Genomic DNA, 23,225 nt, shown 5'->3' with positions numbered 1-23,225 from the left:
CTATAGGTTTTTTTATACTACGTCGGTGGCAAGCAAGCATACGGCCCGTCTGATGGTAAGCAGTCTCCGTAGCCTATGGACGCCTGCAACTCCAGAGGTGTTTTTTTTATTTATGAGAAAAATACGTAATAAATTAGTTATGTATAAAAATGGTATATGTATAATGAGAAACTTTGTCATACGATTATAACGATCAGGTGGTCACGAGCTTAATCACAAAGTCCATGAAAACTGTTAGTGGATACGAATTTGGAATATTTATCAGTTATAGCGACATTATGATGTCATCCGGACCTACGCATTAATAATGTGTTGCAATTGTGGCGACCTTGAACTGAGATTAACGTCACGATTTGCTCTGAACTGCTTGTGGCATCTAGATAAGGCCGCGACAGAAAGAGAGCAACGGCCAACAATAATGTCAAATTTAATGTTGTATAGGTTACCGTCGACATTCATGAGACTATAATTGGTCGAAATGTCGGCGGCCGATCGTAAGATCAGGTAGATCGTGATATTCCTAGGCATATCGTGAAACGTAAAAATCTTTGTCTCGTTCCCTGAATCGACGGAGCCCCGTTACGCGGGGATTCTATGTTTGGACCAGTTTGCCCTCCGGGCTTCTGAAGCAACCTAATGAACCTATCCTACCTAGCTATTGGTTTTATGTGACTACTACCGTCAAAACAATACACAGGAACATTACGATCTGCCTGATCTTACGATCGGCCGCCGAAAGAAACACGACTAAGTAGGTTAGTCTGGTTAATTAGGATATAGGCTGGTCTTTCATCGTGATTCTGCTCATTTCTCTATCAGTTCTTGGTCTTAATCAGCACTTCCACTTCATTAAATCCTTTCCGACAGCATTTTACAGATGTTATCCTGGCCTAATGACTGATTGAGAATAGGATCAACCGAAGATTATGCTTTAGTTTCAAACAAAAGACTTTTCCAAATCGGCCAAGCATTTTTCGTGAAATCGAGGAACATATATAAAAAAACATTCTGTTAACTCGATAAACACCAAATTGTTAGTTTGCTATTAGCCTGCTAACAATTTATTATAATTATTAATTGTGTAAAATACCTATCATCACTCCTGCATTCCATTCATGCTAGCTTTCATCAATTGATGTTTACTATAGGTACTTTTATTCCCGACTATAAAATACCTACAATCATCGCTGATCAATGAAAATGGCACCTGAATTTGTGCCACTCTTCTCACGAATTCCACAATGCAAACAAGTATATTGTTTACTCGGGCGATTGTGAAACTCTACATTCGCAGGTATTGTCAAAATATAATTCAGAAGTCTTTAAACGTTAAGCAATAATATCAAATGTCATGTCACTGTCACTGCTCGGAGTTCTGAACAAGGAATCCGCATTAACAGCAATAAAAAACAATGGACCGCCAGCCGCAAATAAAAATTGATTAGGTAGGTATTCATTGTTATAAAATCTGATAACTCTTTTATTTGAAAAAACGGAGCGTGAAAGTGACGTATAGGTATTATCTTAATCGATTCGGTAATCATTTCAAAATGGTTACATATTATGAGATATAACCACCGCAAAAATAAATAAGTGTATAGGTGAAAGGTGTCGTAATAACTACCTAACGTAATTCGAATTCGCAAAAAAGGAAGCAAACAGCGCACAATGGAATTCAGTTAGGTGCAGGCGCTGCGCATAGGTTCTTGACATTTTGTGAGAATATCACGCGAAAACGTTTTGATTGTAGAATGCTCCGAGGCCGCCGGGTTGCAGGATTACATTTAGCATTTGATTTCAATAGAGACTTGGGTGGGCCGCTACTTTAATGATACCGACGTGTGCTAACATGAATCAATGCCCTATGTATTGAATAAACAAATAAATAAGCGTATATTGTGATCGGCTATCTAAATGGTCAATATGTTAGAAACTAGCTTTTGCCATTTACGCAAAACCTTAATTGCAAAGTAGAATTTGTCTAAGGTAAGTCCTCTGAAATTAAACTGCAGGTTTGAAATGGGCCTCTGGGGTTAGATAGGGTTTTGCGTCATTTACCTTGAAAGCCTATTCGTATAGTTTAAAAGGACCTCACTGGGTTTAAGCTGGATCCAGGACGATCTATTTGCAATACTTATAATAACTATAATGCAATCAATGCTACTTTATTGAACAATTTAGCCTGAAAATTAACTCTGTTATTTCGACCAATCTCATGCATTTTTTTAAATTATAATACTCATTATATCCGTGGGAATCAGACAAAGAGTAAGCAAATCAATGTTTACCACCCCTTTAAGTCATAACGATCGCAAAGACAGACGGACAGACACTAACCAGACAGACGTGTCATGAGAATTGATGGACAGACGGCGACCCCAACAAAGAGGTAGAAAGCGGAATGAAGTATTTAGGCGGAACGTATCGCGTTAGAAGCGATATTATAAAGGCAAACTGGGAACCAGGTGTTAATGAGTCAGCTTGTTAGCTAGCCATTATCAACCGTCAAAACATACCGGCCATTCCGAGAAAATTATATCGGGTCTAAGTTGCGATCTATTTGCAAATAGCGTGTTTAAGAGCCCGGTAAAGAATTTAGAGCAAAAATGTAAAATTGATAGATTTAAAATTGTCTTTGAAATTGTACACCTTTTGTTACGTAATATCTACATAACAAGTATTGGTTTCTTTCTATTCGCACGTTTTTTCATCTTGCCTTTTAATAATGAGGTCGCAGGCGTGCGTCCCGGTAATATGTGACGAGAAGGGACAGTTTTAAAAAATTCATTAAAAAATGATGGTAGTAAATTATACAAAATGATGTATAAGAACAGTTTCAAAAAATGTTGTAGATTGTTTAAGTATCAAAATTACGTTGAAATGAAGTCGATTTTCAGAGAAATTGTCACTTGTTTTGAAGTAATTTCTGGAGAAAATTGATTTCGTCTAACTTTCATTTACACTACTTCAAATTTATAATAACAAAAATGTAGTTTATTAAAGTTAAAGTACAGGAAATGTGTAATACCATTACCATTTTTGGCAGCACTGCTTTAGGCGCGTTTACCTAAACGTACATCAGAAAAAAATCATTACTAATTAAGTGAGTCTGTTTTCTAAAACTTGATTTATTAAAATGAAAGATAACACGACGTGCTAAAAGAAACCAGTACTTGTTATTTCTAATAGTTAACAATTGGTGTACAATTTCATACGCTAAATCTATCAATTTGACGTTTTTGCGACTAAAATCGATAACGGCCTCTTAAACATACTTAGATAAAGTACCTAGTTACAGTAAATTGATAATGCTTTATAATTCCTATTCATATGTAGTATATAGTCAAAGTCGTCTTAGGTGCTTACATAATAAGCGAATCTTGTTCTACATCCATTTATTCTGTAGCGAATCCCTTTAAGTTTGACCGGAAATACCAGTCTGACAATACTAAATAGACAGTCTACCGAACGTCGATTGAGGATGCAATTAAAGTTTAAACATACAGAACGAAGTGCACTTGCAATAAAACGTAGCTCGTTAGCTAATTCAATAAATTGGCTTGAGAAGCTCAGCCTAATCTTCGCAGGGCAACGGTTCGCAAATAAGGTCAACAAGGTAATAGGGTCAGCTCGGATGAATTGGAGGGTATCGAATCGACGACTCGATAAGTATTTCTTTAGGACACGAACGAAGATATTTTACGTCAACTTGTTTGTTACCGTAACTAAACAGGTATTTCACAGCATATCAATATGTAAATTCAGCCATCAATGTCACTCATTTTTATTCTCATTTATGTCTATCGAGAATATCTAGAACATTCTGAGCTTTTATAAATTATACACTCCTTAAACTCCTTATTAACCTTTAGGTTTGTTAAACCTACCGGAGTACAGTCCCCTGCAGTATATGGTGTATAATTTTCATAAATAACGATCCCACAACAAAACACTAAAAAATTAACTAAAGAGCTGTAACGGCTCTTGTATTAGGCATGCCGGTTGTTTGCCTCCAAATAAATAAATGTAAAAAAACGTCAAAAGTGAATTGATTGGCCTATGGCAGTGTATATTAAGTAATCAACATGCCAAGATTGCCAAGCCTATTTCGGCTATTTTTTATTGACATTTAGATAGCAGAAGTAATCAGAAAAAGTGCTTGGCTCGTGATCGAGCGGCGATAATAGAGCGGATAACCCGGCGCGGCGCCGGCGCAAGAACGCGTTCTCGTAACTTACCAAACACTAACCTCAAAGAAACCAGTTCAACTGTGACTCGCGACCCATAATTAATATTATGGAAAACCAAATCGATGGCATTTTTCGAGTAACAGGCAAGCAGGTTGTGGTTTTCAGTGAAGCAAATTTAAATTTAATGACAGCAAAGTTATTATTCCAACAACTAAAAAATTAAGTATGCCACTAGTGAAGGGTTAACCGCATTTAGGTAACCTATGGTATGGTAACGGAAAAATTGCCAAGAAACAAACTAGCAAACTATTTACAACTATCAACAATTTGTGATAAGGTTCATTACAAAATACGTACGATACGTAAGTTTTATAAAGGGTGCACGTGGGCTCAAATCATCACAATTAAAATACATATGGGACACTTTATTTATTTAATATCAGAGGCTCTATCGCGAAAAACGAAAATCTAAAATTCTTTATCTGCCCCTCTAGGCTTTATCGCTGGAATATGTAAGAGCGATAGAGAGCGGCAGATAACGAAATTTCGACTTTTGTTTTTCGCGGTAGCCCTTAGAGCTCAAATCTATACCGGTTTGACTGAGTCAAACACTTAGTGTTAGCAACAAGAACCCAGTCAGTCACGCACGCGGGAGAAAGTGAATCACGAACAATAGAATGGACGAAGACAAATCGGAGGTCCATGACCAAAACACGAATAAGCCATTTCGGGCTCACTTACAAACCAAACAGGACATCCTTGACACGTATCTAAATGCTGTAGTATTACTAATACCTACTACTAATTAATGTCATTTGTTTTTATACGTCTCACCTACTTCGAAAATTGCGGGTTGCTATATCAATTATGTAGTTAACTTATGTTTACAACGCATAAAGACAATTACCAATTGTTGACGTATAATTAAAAAAATGAAGCCCTAGACCACCATGATACTGGTTAAGTTAAATTAGGGTAAATTCAACAACGGGATTATTTGTAAAATTGCTAATTTCTGCCAAAAAACTACACCCGTCGCTTTCGAATATTTTATGCGAAGACACCCATTTTAAACAAATGACAAACAAACAAAATTTCCATTCAGCACAGCACACCATTATTGGGGTTATTTTTGATGATTGTACTTTAAAAAAAATTAAGTACGAAAATTAAACGTACACATAATAATAGTTTAATAAGTTAATAACTGTGTGTATTAAATCGTTTCCTCATAGCTTGTTTCAAAATAACGGTATTTGTACTATAATAATATTAACGCAACTCATTCCGCAGTACTCGAAGGTCGTACCAAGAACCGGTATTCAGATTCACTTAACTATAACAGGATTAATGTTTTTGTTGGGAAGGCCCGTTAGCAGATATAAAAACTCTAAACAACTTGCGTTTAGACATTCCGCGGTATAATAACGCGAAAGTTTTGATATAAAAACTGAGACTGACTATTAAACTGAGATGAGAACGTTAATTAGGACGAACTTTCAACTTTGAACATAATGTTAGTTCTGGCATTGTAGAAATAGATTAACGATTTTTTTTTCATGTTACCTGCGCCACTTGGATAAAACTTGATCGCAATATGGATTTACCCCTTTTTTAGAAGGTCAACTAACGGTGGCTGGGCAAAAATCTATAGTCTACTCCTGTGGTCTACTCTCTCCAAGATTAGGTCCCGACAGAATTGCAACTACCTATTATATGGCCGAGAGCTCTTGAGCATCCCTAAATATAGGATGCAACCGGAAAAGGGCTGAGTAAAGGAGGTGTAGAACTAAAATTTCCACATTGACATTTATGTATGTATGTCACTTTATTGCACATAAACAGGTTAGCATAAAACAGACAAAAAAAGTTATGTACAAAGGCGAACTTATCCCTAAAAGGGATCTCTTCCAGTTAACCTTTGAGAAAATGCGAAAGGATCAAACACTAACAGGTGAAAGCCAAATCAATATGAAAAGCAGCAATATGAGAGTATTGGATACACAGAAAAGTAGAACGAGAGCAATAAATAGTGATAAAATAAAATTAAAAGTAGAAAACCCGTAGTATGAATACGCAAACTATAACATATACATAAACCTCCTATATACACCTATATATAAAATACACATTATAAATAACTGACATAAACATATTATATATATATATAGATATATAAATGAAAAGTACTCAGTTCTAACATCAGGAGTCTAATAACCACAACTTTTTGAACTTTTTTTATATTTTTTATCATGAATTTATTTATTTATTATGTCTGCGTTCACACCTCCAACGGGAACATTAGGTCCTTTAAAATATAACATGATGTTTGGCCTTCCGGAGGTTTAACGAAAGACAACATGAAAAAGTTTATTGGAAAAATCAATACCTTGGAAGGTTCGACATCAACTATTTGTCCCTCTCGCCAGTCAGAATGCTAGATTTGCTAGTAAGGGTCGAATGTAGATGTTGCTTAGTTCCGGACTTAAATGCGAACGTGCCGGCTTGTCAGGAACCTAGAAACTAACTAGTCACGCTTCCACAGTAAAAGTTAAAAAAATACCTATCATGTAACAATTATAGCCTAAGCGTGTATTCCCACAGCTTACAGTGCTCAGGTGTGTTAAACGTTGAAAATAACTAGTGTAACTGTGACCTCGAGAGCCGTTACAGGTATGGGTTAAGAGTGCTGGTCTTTGTACTGGTTTTTCTTAACGCCCAATTTGGCAACCGACTGGAATAACACTCCTTGTTGACTGTGGTACGGTGAAATCGAGTTACTGCCGCTAACGAATGACCGCACGATCGAGACAGATTTCTTTCAAGCGAAACTAACCAGTAGCCACGTCATTGTCACACCACGTTTATAGTATGGAAATAACATGCTAATATGAATGAATTATGTATATTATGATATCTTATCGCTAAAAACGCGTTAACATGTAGCTTAATAAATATTAATCTAAAATCGTATTTCATTGCCTTTGAACTTAAAGCGAACAGGCACTCTGGGGCATGCTATACGCACGAATGAAATCCATTTAGGAGAATGCAATAAAAAGCATTCGGTCACCCGTAGCATTTGCGTGACGTTCGGGCATCGTCATCGGGCACGTAACGAGTAGGCTTTTATGCATTTGCATGTAAACTCTCCGATTGATATGATATTATACTAAATACTAATGATTATATCGTCCAGTATGTCCGTACATGGTATGTAGAAACATAGCAGCAGAATCTTCAGCAAAGTGTTACAAAACTCGACCTTTTAATCATTGAGTCTCTAGTACGCTCTCCGAAACGCACGAGTGACTAAAAGTTACGAGTACGAAACTTATTTATACCTAAAAATTGATAAGGTACACACTTCCGGTACCATATCTAAGTACGTTATACCTACATAAACTAATGCTAACACAGGCCAAAGTTGGTACATAGTAGGTAGGATCTTAATTGATCATCCCTCTAGAGCATGGGTCTCCAAACCCCGGCCCGCGGACACCCAGTGCTACAGCCTCCGTTCCGCGGGAAGTTGCCAAACTGATCCCAGGCTTCAGGGGTTCAGCATTCCATTGAGAGTGGAACTGTTCCTAACTGCAACTAGCAACCCCCCCTCTCCCTCTCCCGGCGCAAAAACCGATGGTGGCCCGCGCGAAAGTTTATGAGGCCCTCAGGTAAAAAAGTTTAGGGACCCCTGCTCTAGAGAGTTTTTGGCCACCTCTAATTTAACTATTGATATAGCTACTTATGTCTGATAAATATCAATTAGAAACCACAATTAAACATCCAATTTTAAATCAGCCTTGCATGTTTAATGGCCACAATTACTCATCAAACTCAAGCACAGCTAAACACAATCGACGCAAATTTTAAAGTCAAGAAACTGGTTTCGTATTATCTGTTCCCAAGCTTGTTTTCTCATCGAAATTTAATGACATTCCAATATTACGAGAGCTGAGGTCACCTGCAGCTCATGGTTTAATATTAGTGATGACCTAACACTGCCTACATTGCAAGTAAACATATTAAGAATGTATTAAATAAAATGTTCTCTTATCTTTTCAAGAACATACATAGGTATTTTTCTTATCATTTTACTCCAGCAAGAACAGATAATCTCCTAAAATGTGTGTTGTGGGCTTGAACATGAGCTCTGTTTTGACAACAAGTGCATACTGTTGTTTTATCAAAACATGTGCCTGTGAAACTGGGGCAATGTACTGCAACATCAAACTTAAACACATTCCACAGTATTTTCCTGCAAATTACTTGCACAAAATTGTTGAGTATATTAAGATACTACTTATGTTTTTTATAAATGGAAAAGCTGGATAATTCTAACTATATTTCAGGTGAAAACCCATAACTAATTCTTGATCTCCCATGTTATTCATTTTGGAATAGGTAATATGGAAGATAAAATGGGAAAATGATTTGATTATTAACCAATTTTGAAGAATATGTGATCTGACCTAGAGACTTTGTGACCTATTAAATTGATTGAAGATAATAAGAGCACGGGAACAATGGGTAAAGTCAAATCAATCAACATTGTTAACAACAGTCATTATCTAAACTCGAACTCTGCCAATAATTGCTTAATGTCTATAATGAATGAATGTAAACAAAGTGATGAGAATAATGCTGATGATGATAAGCACATCAACTAACAATTACAGAAAATAATTAACACCAAAAGCAAAAGTTGGTGTCAATTGCAGTTTGCTTGATCCTACTTAGATTTCTTCTAAGATTTAGATTTCACATACATGCCTAATTCAAAAATTATGTTTAAGAAATGAAATTATTGAATAACACTCACCTGTCCTTGGAGAGATGGGGACTGCTGGTTTTGGGGCTGAGTTGGAACACAGCCTGCCAATCTTGCTGGGAGGCTTGATTCCTGAAGGTTTCGGCAGGCTTGAGGGTCTTGTAGGTTCTGCAGACTTGACTGAAGCTGCAGCTGTGCTCTGGGATGCTGTGGAGCCTGAGGGAGATGCATCTCCCACTAGCGACGTTGATGACACGGCCGGCTGCAGCGCCGCGTCGCTCGCTGCCGACTCTTGAGGTTCACTCATTTTCGACTCACTTTATTGATGCACATAGATTTTTTTAATTGTTCATGAACCTATCTTATCAATTGCCCGCATGTTAAGTTTTCACTGCAAATACCGTAATTTAAATAATATTTACGACGCGACACCGATAAATATGCGAATGCTAAAAATAAAGCAAGTTCCCGCGCAATAGGAGCGGACACGCAATATGGATCACGGCCAATGTTGGTTACTGTAAATATAGGATATTACTTTAAGAAATGTTGCAATATCTTAGGTTTATTTAGGAATATTTACGACTACTCAAAACCCAAAATAAAGTGACGTAAACATCACACGACCGCTTAAAAAAATAAATAACAGAAAACAATACAGTGTTATGTTTTTAATATCACAAAGTCGTTAGCTCATCTTGAGCAAGCTAGCATAATAGAGAAAATGTAACGGCATACCTTGAGGAACTGGAGCACAAAAGTGCTTTCCGCTACCTAGAAAAAATCGCGAGATTTTTACCGCTCGTTGAAACCCAGCTGAGCTTGACAGCGTTATCAATAGCACTAGCACTGCACAAACATTATTTAATCCATAAACAAAATTCCTTTTACATCCTTAAATGTAGTTTGGCACTAAGAGTCATTGAACATTATTGTGAAGTTAAGAAGCGCGTAGGTAAATATTTATAAACCCATTATTTAATACCACGACAACAAATGCGATTTGCTGTTCCACCGCTCCGTCACCGACCGAACGTTCAAAATTACCACAGATGAACTTTCTCCGTAGTCTTGTTGTTAAATATTACTCCAGTAATAGTTAAAAACGCGGTTATTGACAATTTCCAAAAAAAGTATTATTATTCGCTGCATGTTTGTTTGCTTAAAATAAATGCATTCTTTTTCTAAATAATTTATTAGGTAAATGATAGGATGAATCAATTGTTGAATTCATTTATACATTTTTTTGTCTTAACCAGCAGTCTAATATGAGTCTCAAATAGGCTGAAACTGTTTCTTCATCAGCTGTCATTTCGTCTGTCACGTCACTGTCACTACTCATCTCATTCGTCTGTCTTTTCTTTCGGTTCTTGATTGTGTGGTTAGCAGATGGCACAAACAGCAATTAAATGTGGCCATAAGTAATTCAATTAAAAACTAAAATGGAATAAAATAAGTAGACAGACCCCAAGAATCCTAAGATGAAGTTAAATCACAAAAACATCGAAAAGGATGGGTGTGGGTAAGCTTCATTTACACTGCTGAAAATACTGGAGAATTTTCTAAATTTTCATCGTTAGTAAGGAAAACATACCTATTTATGATTACAGGAGCATCAGCCTTACTCCTGAAGAGCCAGAAGATATCTGGCACGCGTACAATCTCATTTCTGAAGGAGATATTGTGACTGCGTCTACCGTACGTAAAGTGCAAACCGAATCCTCTACTGGTTCGTCTACCAGCAACAGAGTTAGGACTACTTTGACTATAAATGTGGAGACAATAGACTTTGATACCCAAGCATGTGTTTTACGGTTAAAAGGACGAAATGTGGTGGAAAACCAATATGTCAAGGTAATTTCTTCATACATCCCATTTGGAGGTAATAATATGATCTTCTAATGTCTGCCATCGCTCTTATATTGGCCATAGTCATTATTTGTCTACTGAAATTAAACTAGTAGTTTAGCTCAGGTTGGCTGATAGAATTGAGTTTAAAGTGACGATTTTGAATGATAAATATTTAATAGCCGGGGCCACACAGAGCGAGCATACGCGCCTTTTCCTCACGCACAAACCGGCCAGTGTAGACGTGTAAAACGCATGCGCCGCCTCGGCCGAGGCACACCTACACTGGCCGGTTTGTGCATGAAGAAATTGCCTCACGCGTATGCTTGCACTGTGTGGACCCGGCTAATGAAGTATGATAAAGTTCATGCCAAGTTTCATATAAGTATATTCTACATGATGTTTTAGATTATACAGTGAACAGACAAACTCATATTCCATTTAGCATCAAGCAACTCTTGTAGTGTGAATCAATTTAAAAGCAATCTTGACAGACTATCTAAGCAGTGAAATCGTGTAGTGAACTCTGATTTAGACGTACCAGCATCAGCTGCCTGTCTTAAACCAAATAATAATAATAATAAGTGTAGCCATCAAGTTTTTTTGAGGTTTAGTTATAAAATTCTTGAGGTAATTTTAATATTTGTTGAAACCTTACGCCCCGGCCACGACATCACGCGGCGGCGGTAGTGGCGAGCATAGGTTGGAGCGAGATACCGCAAACCGATCCTTTGTTCCCACTTATGGCCGCCGCGCGAAGTCGTGGCCGGGCCGTTATTTATTCAAACCTTGTATAATAATGTCAACCATTTTAGATGGGTGCATACCACACATTAGATCTAGAACTAAACAGAAAGTTCAATTTACAAAAAGCACTATGGGACTCAGTGGCCCTGGAGAGAGTGGAGATGGCATGCGACCCGGCAGCAAACGCAGATGTTGCTGCAGTAGTGATGCAGGAGGGACTTGCGCATGTGTGCCTCATCACACCGTCCATGACTCTAGTGCGGTCAAAGATTGATGTCACTATTCCTCGAAAACGGAAAGGTTTTGTACAGCAACATGAAAAGGTTACTTTCAATTTGAGTCTACATTATTTCTGCTTATTAGTTAAGAATTAAGAGAATATATAATTCAAAGAATGAGTGACAGAAAATAAAGGAGATCATTGCATAGCACTAGATATTGTAGACTGGGAAAGAAATACTAAACTAGAAAGAAAAGTTATTGTCAATGGTTAAATCACCTTAATAGGAATTTTTGATTTAGCTTTAATATATTTTAGTCAGTCATTAAAGTACTACCTACTATTCAGGAAATGGAGTAATTATAACTCTGTCCCTTTTTTCTTTAATCCGCTGTTTATTACTGTATTATCTTATCACTTTATTTCTTTAAAATGAATGGTTATATTAGGCTTTGTGAGTACATTATATAAAAAGTAAAATATTATGCTTTTCACATTAGGAAAATAACTATGCAAATAACTAAAATGGCTTTATTAAACATACAAATGCGTAATTCCAGGGCCTAAACAAGTTTTACGATGCAGTGATGCAAGGAATTTTGCGGCACATCGATTTCTCCATAGTTAAGTGTGTAATCATAGCATCACCTGGCTTTGTCAAGGATCAGTTCTTCGAATACATGATGCAGCAAGCCATTAAAACGGACAACAAACTGCTAATTGACAATAAGGGCAAGTTCTTGCTGGTGAAAGCATCATCAGGGTTCAAACATTCATTAAAAGGTATGTAAACAGATATAGTTATTTTTTTTTTATATTCATTAAACTGAATTTAAATATACTCTGAATACTATTATTGTTCATAAGTCAACAGTATCATTTTGACTATTTGTACTTTAGTTCCTTAAAAATTATGTTTCTTAATTGGTCCTTTTTCAAAATACTCTCAAGTTACAGCAGAAATCTAAAGTTTCTTGCAATTGGTAGTCAGTGCCAACGGCAACTCTTCAGGGTGTTATAAGATGTAAATATTTCAGGTTTCTCAACTGATTTTAATAGATAGATTGATCCTATTTATTGGTGCCAAATGGTGGGCACTTTCAACCTTATTTTAAGGCACCACTGTACAAAAAATCGAAATAAGTCGTATCTAAGGGGCATATCTATTGATAATATACAATATTTAGAAATGTTTTGCATAAAGTCAATATCCAGGAAGGAAAATGGGGACTATGTTCGAGAATGATTGAACATGGTCCCCATTGTATCTTAATCTAATCTTCTTCATTGTATAATTTCAGAGGTTCTTCAAGAGCCAGCAGTAATGGCCAAAATCTCAGACACAAAAGCGGCGAGTGAGGTAAAGCTCTTGGAGAGTTTCTACACCATGTTGCAGTTGGAACCAGCCAAGGCGTTCTACGGGAAGAAGCATATTGAGAGGGCTAATGAGGCACAGGCAATTGAGGTCCTGATGATATCTGACAAGCTATTTAGGTAAGTTGTATTAAGTTCCTTTCTAAACTCATTCATCCATTTATTGTGTTTGGGGTAAAGCGCCAATTACCGATATCAGGCCTGAAAACAGTCTCGATGTCGGGCCTGATAATAGTGTTCCGTTTCACGGAATATCAGCACATCATTAACAATATTTGAAATGTAAAGAATGGTTCATATGCATTTTTTTACATTTCAAATATTGTAAACGATGTGCTGATCTTTGGTGAAACGGAAAAATACTCTTACTCGGGCCCGACATCGGGCATGATATAGTGTGGATGTAATTGGCACTTAAAGGAGAATATCGTGAAGAAACAAAATGTATGTGAAGTCCGCAATCCACATTGGGTTAGCGTGGGGACTATAAACACATTTGTACATGCCATATTGTTTGTTGCAATAATCAGGGAAGGCAGTGGGCCGTTTGTAGGCTGGTATAGTAACACCGGGTACTGGACAAACGCGACCGGCGGACCGCCGGCAATATATGAATAGGCATCTCCGTCTAAAACTTTCAATATAGATATATGCCAAATGTACCAGCAGAAATTATTTTTAAACATAGGTGAATATTCTATTAACTATGCTTTAACTAGGTATATTTTCTGTTTACAGATGTCAAGACATCCAGAAGAGGAAGGAGTATGTTGCGCTGGTGGACTCGGTACGAGACAATGGTGGAGACGTCAGGATATTCTCCAGTATGCACGTTTCTGGGGAACGTAAGTTAAAAAAATACTTTGGTCTTTCTTGTGATCAGGAACACTATTCAAAATTAATCACCATTCTTCATAGGCACGTTGTATATCTGTAGCATTTGTTTTTACAGAACTGGACCAGCTAACAGGCCTGGCAGCTATTCTGCGGTTCCCAATGCCCGAGCTGGAAGATAGTGATGAAGAAGACGAGGATTCAGATTCAGATTAATTTTTACACATTAACACAATAGAATGTGCTCAATGAACAATCTTTGGTGTAGTCGGCAGCAGGCGAGGTGTTCAAAATTATCTTAGCACTAACTTATTCTTAAGAGAACATGAGTGAATAAGATAATTTTCATAAACATGTGTGGAAATAATTGTCATTATGGCTGTGATCATCTGTTACTGCTTGGCCTACAACCTCTAATTTCCCGGCCACTAGTAATGTACTATTTTAACACCTCGCCGGCTTGGCTACATCTGTCGCTGATTGTACACAAGTATAATATTTTCTCATTTGATTTTCATACAGTGTACATACAGCTACGCTAAAAAGTTATTAGAATCTTGAGTATTGTAACCAAAACGCAGTTTGTACCGAACCATTTACTTGTACATATTTACAGTTTTTAGTTTCTGTTTAGTGTTAGCTACGTCAAATGTGTTAAAAATGTAATTTACTATGAAAAGTTGATTAAATTCTGTTGTTCTGTTGTTGCTGTCTGACTGTTTTTGAACAGAGCATTGGCTCTTATTGTTATGCATAGTTAATGTACGGTATTGTCTTAGCGTAGTATTCCACTTGTCGAATTTCTTGGTCCAATGTGCATTGCGTCTCACTCTCATTAAGCAAAATGTGAGACGCAAATACACATTGGACCAAGAAATTGGACAGGTGGAATACTACCCTTAAGTACTGTTACCAATTCAAGAGCGTATTATAATTATTTGAATATTTAATAATTATAACCAAATTCAGCACTTGTTTTTTATTTACTCTATCACAGCGCTCGCTACGGCTAAAAATGAAACCATTGGAGCTGACGGTGTTGGAATGAATGGTTGGTTGGGCGCGGAAAACGAAAGTCCTAGTTTTGTGTTTTTACCCGTCTAGCTCTTGCATATTCGAGCAATAGAGAGGCAGGTACAGAATAATTTAGATTTATTAGAATTTTTTGTAGCTGCCTATGGCTGTGTACATAATACATATCGTCGCGCTGCCCTGGCAGATATGGGACGTATTAAATAGCTATTAGACAGCGCGATTAAGGATTTCATTACATGGAATAACGCGGTAACGCCATCTAGCGAGCGAATTGTTAAAATAAATCTGGGGTCATTATACAAGAAAAATTTTAATAGTGCGATTCAGGATTTCTACTACACGGAACAACGCCATCTATGCGTGATTCAAAAAGTAAGGAATAACTGTCGACTGTGGGTTAATTTATCTAAAGAAAAATCTTGATAGTGGGATTCAGGGTTTTTACTATACATGGAACAGCGTCATCTAGTGATTCATAAATTAAGCAAAACGTCGGCCCAATCCGAACTTCAACTAGAAGACCAACTAACTATTCAAGTATTAGGGATAGACACGATGTGGATCGAATATGTCAGCATCAGAAGTGACGTTTCTTCAAACAAAAACGTCACCCGATCCATACCGTATTTAACATTTGACGTATTTTAAAGTGCGAATAGGGAGCGTGCATGAACTATAGGAGGCAGCACAGGAGCCGTCAGATTTTTGGCGCGAGGCGTAAATGTGATGTTTTTTGTTCCGATGTAGCCCACAAGATGGCAGAACCTACTATGCACAAGAAAACACGTGACGTGTACATGTGCATGTTTATGGTTCCGATTCAGGCCACAAGATGGCAGACCCTCCAACGCGCACGGTCCCTATATACTAGTCCAGTGGGGCTAAGATTTCACCATTTCTGTCATGTTCACCATTTGTGTCACAGGTGATACAAATGCGATCATGCGTACCGAGAAAAATCTTGCCAGTGCGTTTCAGGATTTATACTACTATTAGTACTCGGAACAGCGCCATTTACGCGTGATTTGATAAATATAAGAAACCTGTACGTGTGTGGGATCATTATTCCAAGAAGTCTTGATAGTGCGATTCAGGAATTTTATTTTTTATTACATGGAACAGCGTTATCTACCGAGTAATTCGGGAACTAATCCAAACGTGTACTACTTGGTACTACTCTTGGTCATTATACCGAGAACAATCTTTATAGCGCGTTTCAGCATTTTTACTACTTGGAACAGCGCCATCTAGCGAGGGATTCATAAATAAACCAAAATCATGTGATCAGGCATACGTCATGCCGGCCAATATTGATGAAACACCTATAACATCTCAATACTTTATTTTCAGTAAGTAAATGTTAAGCCATGGCCGCCTCCAAAGCCTGTATCTTCTGTTTCCGCTTCTCACTTTTCTTGTCTTCCTTGACTTTTTCATCATGCAAACGCCTCTTTTTCCTAAGCAGCCAGATTTCCTTTTTGCGGGCTTCTTGGCCGGCCTTCATGCTCTTGTAGAGGTTCCGATGCTTCTTACGGACGAGTTTCTCGCGAAGCCTGAAGGCTTGCTTGTCCTCTATTTCTTTTTGATAGGGGTGCTCCTTGTGTGTTACGCCCGCTGTGACTGCCATTGCCTTTTTCTGGAATATTAATTTAGAGATTAATTATTCTGATATCACACACAGTTTAGTTCTTAATGATTTATTTGCTGTAGCAAGGAAAATTTTCATGTGTTACAAAATACAGGTTTTTATGTGATGCAAGTTTATGTACATTTTTCTAGCTTTTTGAACAGATATCAAAGATTCAGGTAGACAAAAGATATCTGTGATGATTATTATGTATTTACTTTATTTTTACGGCCTTTCTGTTTATAAAATTATAACAAAAAATATGTTTGTTCTATTTTTTTAAGATTTAGGCCAAAAGGCTATTACGGGTTAATCCTTTACATAATCACGGGATCATGGGGTTCCAGTCATTGAGAAGGCACGCCTTCAGAAGCGTGGGGCAGAAGGCAACACGTAGAGGCTCCTTGACAATTTCCTCTAAGTGATGTGACACCAACCAATGATCCTAACAACCCTCCCCTCGTTGAGCTCTGGCAACCTTACTCACCGGCAGGAACACAACACTATGAGAAGGGTCATGTTATTTGGCTGTGGTTTTCTGCTTATTGTAATGCACTAATGGGTTATTAATGGTTTAATAAAATAAAATTATTGTAAGTATTACCTTCTCCTTTGCCAATTTCTTCTTCTCCATATCCTCATCACCTGCTACTTCCTCTTCAGAGGAGGACTCTTCAGCCACCTCTTCCTGGTACTGTCGGGTCAATGCTTCTTCAGCACCCTCTTCATCAGAGTTGTTTTCTATGTCTTCCTTGTCTTCATCACTGGCTTCCTCAATGTCTTCATCTGAGGCTTCATCATCTGTAAAAAAGGAATAAATTAAATTTAGTACTTTCCAAATCCAAAGACTTTCCAAAAGTTTTTTAGCAGACTTATGATCATTTTTACATCTTTGTAATAAAATATACTAGCACATTTATTACTGGTCAATTAACTAAGTAAGATAGTAAAAATAGATTGTAAAGGTCACTTAAAGGCCTGCGCAAATTGGCAGATGGCAGCGCAAAGGACATTAAATTTATCAATGTATATTTTTTTCTATTTCAATTACAATAGTATAAGTTTTAATGCTCTGAGACCAATCTCGGTGAATCCCAGAGGATTTCCCTTCACAACATTGGGGAGCTGTGCACACATTAGCACTAAATTTATTCTTATGATTTAAACTTACTTTGAGGCTTAAATTCAGGATCATTGAGTGCTCTTTGCTCAGGAGGAATATACACTTGATCCTTTGTCTTGTCAACAAACGGAGACAAATGTGGTGGCAGCACAGCTCCCATCAAATACTTGTTGATAGGCAGCAGTGTTCTTGTGTTTACACTGTCAAACACCCACTGGGGCTGTACGTAGTAGCGGGAAAGGAACTGCTTGTCCATACTCGGTCTGTCCACAATCTGGTAGTTTATTGACTCATCTGTCTCGTCAAACGTAGCCCCAACAAACATATTGCGGTCCCACGACACCTCACCACCGAAGCAGCGAATCAGGAATACCAAAGGTTCCCTAGGGACTTCCCTGTTGATGAAAAACTTTAAGCCTTTAAACATGGTTTTGAGTTTCTTTACTTTTTCGGCTTCAAGCTTTGCATCTTCTAGCTTCTGTGGGTCTTCATCTTCTGTGTTGAATATGTCAATTTCTGGCAGTTCTTCGGCTTCATTAGAACCAGCTACTCTGGCTAGAGACATGTTCATGGCTGCAATTCTTTCAGCTACATAAGCTCTTTCATCAATGAGATCTTTCTCTGAGCTTGATGAGAATGCTGCAGTCAGTTTTGGGGGGTAGACCAAATTCAGAGAGTGGTAAAGTTTGAAGTTCACAAAGCCAAGCATCATTGTGTAGAACTCAACAAAAGTAGACATGATTTTGAAGTCTACTTCATCCTTGTTTTGAGGCTGAAAAATAATATTAAATTTGTTAAAAAAAAATACTCACAATTTTTTTTATTTACAGGCACTTCATAATAATATTAATATATGCAAAAATAAAATAAATAAGGTTTTGCTTAGTATGAAAATCAATATATATACCTCAGCTAGCAAATTAGTTTCAACAAGTAAAATAATGAACTAGAAATTGAAAGGAGAATACAAAGTATGTGGAACAAGTATTGGAAATTGAAAGAAATCTTCAAGAGCCGGATTGTGTATGAGGAAATTGTTTCGCGCGTATGCTCGCTCTGTGTGGACCCCGTTAATACAATAAATGTTCATTATTTAACCAGCTATCACACTGTTTCACTAATACTCCTCCTGCCCGGGCTCCCATAGGCATACTTCATAATTTACATAAGATATTGAGTGTAACTTTCAGTGTGCTAAACCTATAAAATCAAATCTCGAGTGTCAGGAGATTAAAGCTATTAACAGAATATCTATTTTAATTACCTGGAATGAGAAATGATGAGGTACAATCCATGTAATAGTCTGTCCTTCAATTTCAGCTTGGTAATAATATCCTTTGACTGACACAAACACTTTACGCAAGGCCTTTGCAGCAATGACCGCATGCATGAACTCCACCGTCAGCCTCCTGCACAGCATGGACTGGTCTCTTGGCACCCTCTTCAGTGACGGGAATGTGCTAAATAGGAAGCACAGAGTCAGGCAGTCATCCAAGTCTCGGAGTGCATCCACAAATGTAGGGTACCTCTCTTTCACAATATGGTCTATGTTTATTTCTGGGTAGTCTCGCAAGAACTTCCTCATCTGTCCATATTGACGCATAGCTCTTGCTTTGCGGATTTTTTGTTGATAAACCTTGAACACAATAAAATGGTAGGCATAGTAAAACAGAATCAAGTTCATAAAGAACACACAATGATGCAATATACTTACTTTTAAATCTCGTAGCTTCCATATTATAGGCTCATGTAATAAGAATTTGATGTCCTTTGTGTGATAGAGTGTTTTGATGCCACCCGCGCCTTGTTGAGCCCTCTTACGGTTGCGGGGTTCTCTGGGATATATTCCTTTCAAGATGCAAATTCGCCGAAAGTCTTTAAGAGAGAGCTGCAGTTTCTTTAAAGCAGCTTTTCTTGTCATAAATTGAGCACCCTCTCCGGACGAATACTGTAAAAATAGAGGTTTTTTTATGTGATGTATACCAAAAACACGTGTAAGCTAAACATTTGTTGGTTATTTGTTAGTACGCTATCATATTTGTGACAAACCTTCTTCTTCTTCTTTGACACCATTTTGGTATTTGAATTTATAAATTAGTTTTACTTCTACAATATCTTAATGCACTTTTATACTGTTATTTAAATTAAACTTTTATTTATTTCTGCAGCATGCGCAGTACTTAAAACGTCATTTTGACAAAAGGATCGCTTAGTGTTGCTAGTCAAATAATTAAAAATTCAACAGGCTAGGTCATTGCGCACGGCGTAACACACCTGTTGGATACGTAGTATCTTCTTAGTTGTTGGTGACTGTTGGGTATTGGATTGTTATAGGCATTGTTTAAATAGTATAAAAGCATGCAGATGTCACAGCACTCACAGCATGACCCAACTAACCATGTAACGGGTTGGTTGCGTGGGTATAAAATTATCCTACATAGAAATTACATGCGTAGTGCGTTTGGACCAAGTAAACGCGCGATGTTCAAGCATATATAAGTAAATTATGCAACTAACTTTTTTAGTTTGCGCGCTTATGAAATCCACGTTTTTACTTGTTCCAGTTATATGCGCCGTGTGCAAATATTTTAGGGATCACTTTACCACAATAGAAAGGCTTCATTTATGGTCAATTTAATGCGATTATAAAGTATTGGTACCTACATTGTGTATTAAGGGTGGTAAACAAGAACTTACGAACAAGTGTGAATTAAGCCCACGCACACACTTGTGAGGACAAAAAAAGGAGAAATAAATAAAATTCTGCCTTATTTCGGACGGACATTACAGCCCTAGGTCGAAATTTAGGATTTACGGACCGTATCGCCTACGTGTAATAACACCTTTTAGGAGCAGGTGTGATGAAATAGTAAATTATTATTTATTGATTCAAAAAATCAAATTATGATACAAGTGCGCTACGTTAGTCATCACACACGAGGCGATATTGTGCGCAACGCGCAATAAAAAAGCCGATGTGTGTGACGACCAATGTGTATTCCATGCGATGTTTTTCAACGCACTTTCGAGGAAAAAAAAACGCTAAAAGGCTAAAATCTTTCATACTGCCCACCGGCGCCCCCTCCACCTTGCCGCTGGAGTCCGGCGCTCTCCATTACTTTGTTGTAAAAACTACTTAGCAATTACTTAAAATCTGTACAATCTTAACTTGATCGGATTATCATACATTATCGCACTCGTGCACATACATTATCACAATAATATCTAAGATTAAGTATAAAAGCCTAAAAGCGGTTCAGTATTAAGTTCCACGTTACCAGCAAGTGTGTTGAATTTATTAAAGCTCCGCTTGCATGTGTGTGTAAAGTGTTCGAATTGACATTCTATTTTTGAAATTTGCAATATACCTAATGTATGGTATGCAAACTAGTGATTTGCTTATTTTTAAAGTGTGACTATTCCTGTCCCCTATTGTCACGATAAGATATAAAGGGTTGTAGAAATATTTCCATGAGGTTTGCGATAAAGACTCAGATTGTTTATCAACACCAAGACCTTTGGTCATTAAATCATCTAGTGTGCATACCTAGAAAACTACATGGTTGTGGTTGACAAGTTCACAGCAACATTAATAGTTAAGAGAGGTATGGGCAATGTGAATGTCATCTCGCCTTGTGTGGTAGGGCACAGCACAGCAGATGTCATTCCAGATCTAGAGCAGAGCCCAACTGGGGAAGTACCTCCACCGTACAGAAAACCGCAGCCAAATAACACTTGACCCTACTCATAGTGTTGTGTTCCTGCCGGTGAGTAAGGTTGCCAGAGCTCAACGAAGGGGGTGGGGTTAGGGTCGGCAACGCGCATGTAACTCCTCTGGAGTTGCAGGTGTACATAGGCTACGGAAACTGCTTACCATCAGGCAAGCCGTATGCTTGTTTGCCACCGACGTAGTATAAAAATAAAATAAAAAGTTATTTGTTTTACAAGGGGGCAAAGTTGTTGTTTAACCCCTCGTGCTAATATTGATACCCGAGCAAGCGAAATATTCCAAAATTGAACCACGAGTGTAGCGAGTGGTTCGAGAAGTAGAATTTTGAGCGCTGCGAGGGTTTCAAGGCACGAGGGTTAAACAAACTTTGCCTCCGAGTGAAACACAACATTTCACCACACCAACGCGAGGAAAATAATAACTATGATATACCAAAAAAACAAACCAAATCAAATCCAAATGAACGTAATTAAATATTTATCATCCAAAATCATCATTTAAAAGTCAATTCTACCAGCTAACATAAGGAAACGACTTAAAATTTGCATCGGATTACTTTGCCCCACATTACATGTGGATAAAATGCAACTTTCTCATTAGTTTTTGAATAATCAAGAGGGCCTTTACCAGTTGGTGTGGTGAAAAATAAATTTGAAAGTAGGTATGTATTTAAATCAAAAACTCTGAGCACCTATAACGAGTTTTTTTGCAAACTGTAGAACAATACGCAAGAAGGGCTTTGCTCAAGTTTTTCACCTTTTTACATACGATTTAGTAAAGTAGGTAGTTTCTCGTATGTAAAATTCGTTTTTAAATACTACTTCATACGTTAAGACGAAGGTGGAGGACCTGCGCGAAATCGTCTTATATGTTTTTCGCACATCATTTTACAATAATCAAAAAATCGAAAAAATCAAACATAACTATGGTTAATATACATCACATTATGTAAAAATATTTCCCATAATGTCAAGATCCAGAGGGTAAAATGGGGACTACGTTTGTAATGGAGAAGCGGCCGTCCCCTTTCCTCTTAAGACGAAAGTTGAGGACCCGCGTGAAATCGCCTTTTCATACAAACGTACTCCTCATTTTCCTCTCTGGATATTAACATTATGATAATTTGATGTATTTTGAGCATAGCATAACGGTCGGGCGTTTGATTTTTATCGATTTTTACTTTATTATAAGAGTAAGGAGCTTTTGAAAATTTGTATGAAACCTGTTTTTCGTTTCCTAACTCTTATAATAATATATAAAAAATCGAAAAAATCAAACGGTGGGGCATAGCTTTGACTAAACTACATCAAGTTGTGTAATTTTTTTTCCATAATGTCAAAATTAATATTAGCCGCCCTGTGGTTGTGGTCCGTCACGACCCCATAATGTAAACAAACAGGTTCACTCTACTTACAGCTCGATGAATAAACCAGTTCGTATTTGACGGCCCAAAAGCTCTGTCGTTTTATTTATAAATACCTAAGTGCCTATATAGCTAAATATATACCTAAATCATACTAATTATCTCACCCCTTCTGTCATCAATATCAATGTTTGTATGGAGAATCGATCGTCTCTTTTCCTCTTAAGGATGCGTTTAGATGAATTAGATGTCATGCTTTGCCGTGACGATGGTAAAACGTGCCGTCTCGGCGTGGTCACGCGTGGTCGTCCCCGATAAAGTATAAAAGCCTAAAAGCAACTAATCGCTAGGTACGATTAGTTG

At 37.5% G+C, this 23,225-nt stretch overlaps 3 protein-coding genes across 7 annotated transcripts in view; 1 reads left to right on the top strand and 2 right to left on the bottom strand.

Moving 5' to 3' along the window:
- Positions 1–10,001, bottom strand: part of LOC133521479 (CAP-Gly domain-containing linker protein 1) — a 59,891-nt gene extending 49,890 nt beyond the window's left edge. For 4 of the 5 annotated variants that reach the window (XM_061856457.1, XM_061856461.1, XM_061856460.1 and 1 more), the window contains exons 1-2: positions 9,700–10,001; positions 9,013–9,352 (exon numbers count right to left, since the gene is read on the bottom strand). In XM_061856457.1, the coding sequence (XP_061712441.1) occupies positions 9,013–9,268 (256 nt within the window). In that variant the 5' untranslated portion in view covers positions 9,269–9,352; positions 9,700–10,001. Of the gene's footprint in view, positions 1–9,012; positions 9,480–9,699 lie in introns of all 5 variants that reach the window. The other variant, XM_061856458.1, reaches the window with a different exon arrangement.
- Positions 10,002–10,302: 301 nt separating this feature from the next.
- LOC133521494 (protein pelota) lies at positions 10,303–14,953 on the top strand. The gene is made up of 7 exons (XM_061856492.1): positions 10,303–10,483; positions 10,572–10,815; positions 11,625–11,879; positions 12,337–12,559; positions 13,078–13,270; positions 13,889–13,995; positions 14,103–14,953. Exons 1-7 carry the CDS (start codon positions 10,443–10,445, stop codon positions 14,198–14,200), a joined length of 1,161 nt encoding a protein of 386 aa, XP_061712476.1. The 5' UTR covers positions 10,303–10,442; the 3' UTR covers positions 14,201–14,953.
- Positions 14,954–16,344: 1,391 nt separating this feature from the next.
- LOC133521489 (pescadillo homolog) lies at positions 16,345–19,982 on the bottom strand. The gene is made up of 6 exons (XM_061856483.1): positions 19,819–19,982; positions 19,484–19,717; positions 19,034–19,405; positions 17,818–18,541; positions 17,251–17,447; positions 16,345–16,655 (listed from the first exon to the last, which is right to left on the bottom strand). Exons 1-6 carry the CDS (start codon positions 19,840–19,842, stop codon positions 16,380–16,382), a joined length of 1,827 nt encoding a protein of 608 aa, XP_061712467.1. The 5' UTR covers positions 19,843–19,982; the 3' UTR covers positions 16,345–16,379.
- Positions 19,983–23,225: the final 3,243 nt, after the last annotated feature.

The sequence above is a fragment of the Cydia pomonella genome, chromosome 9 (assembly GCF_033807575.1).
Source record: "Cydia pomonella isolate Wapato2018A chromosome 9, ilCydPomo1, whole genome shotgun sequence".
In the NCBI taxonomy this organism is placed as follows: Eukaryota; Metazoa; Arthropoda; class Insecta; order Lepidoptera; family Tortricidae; genus Cydia; species Cydia pomonella.
This window is presented reverse-complemented; position numbering and strand designations above follow the sequence as displayed.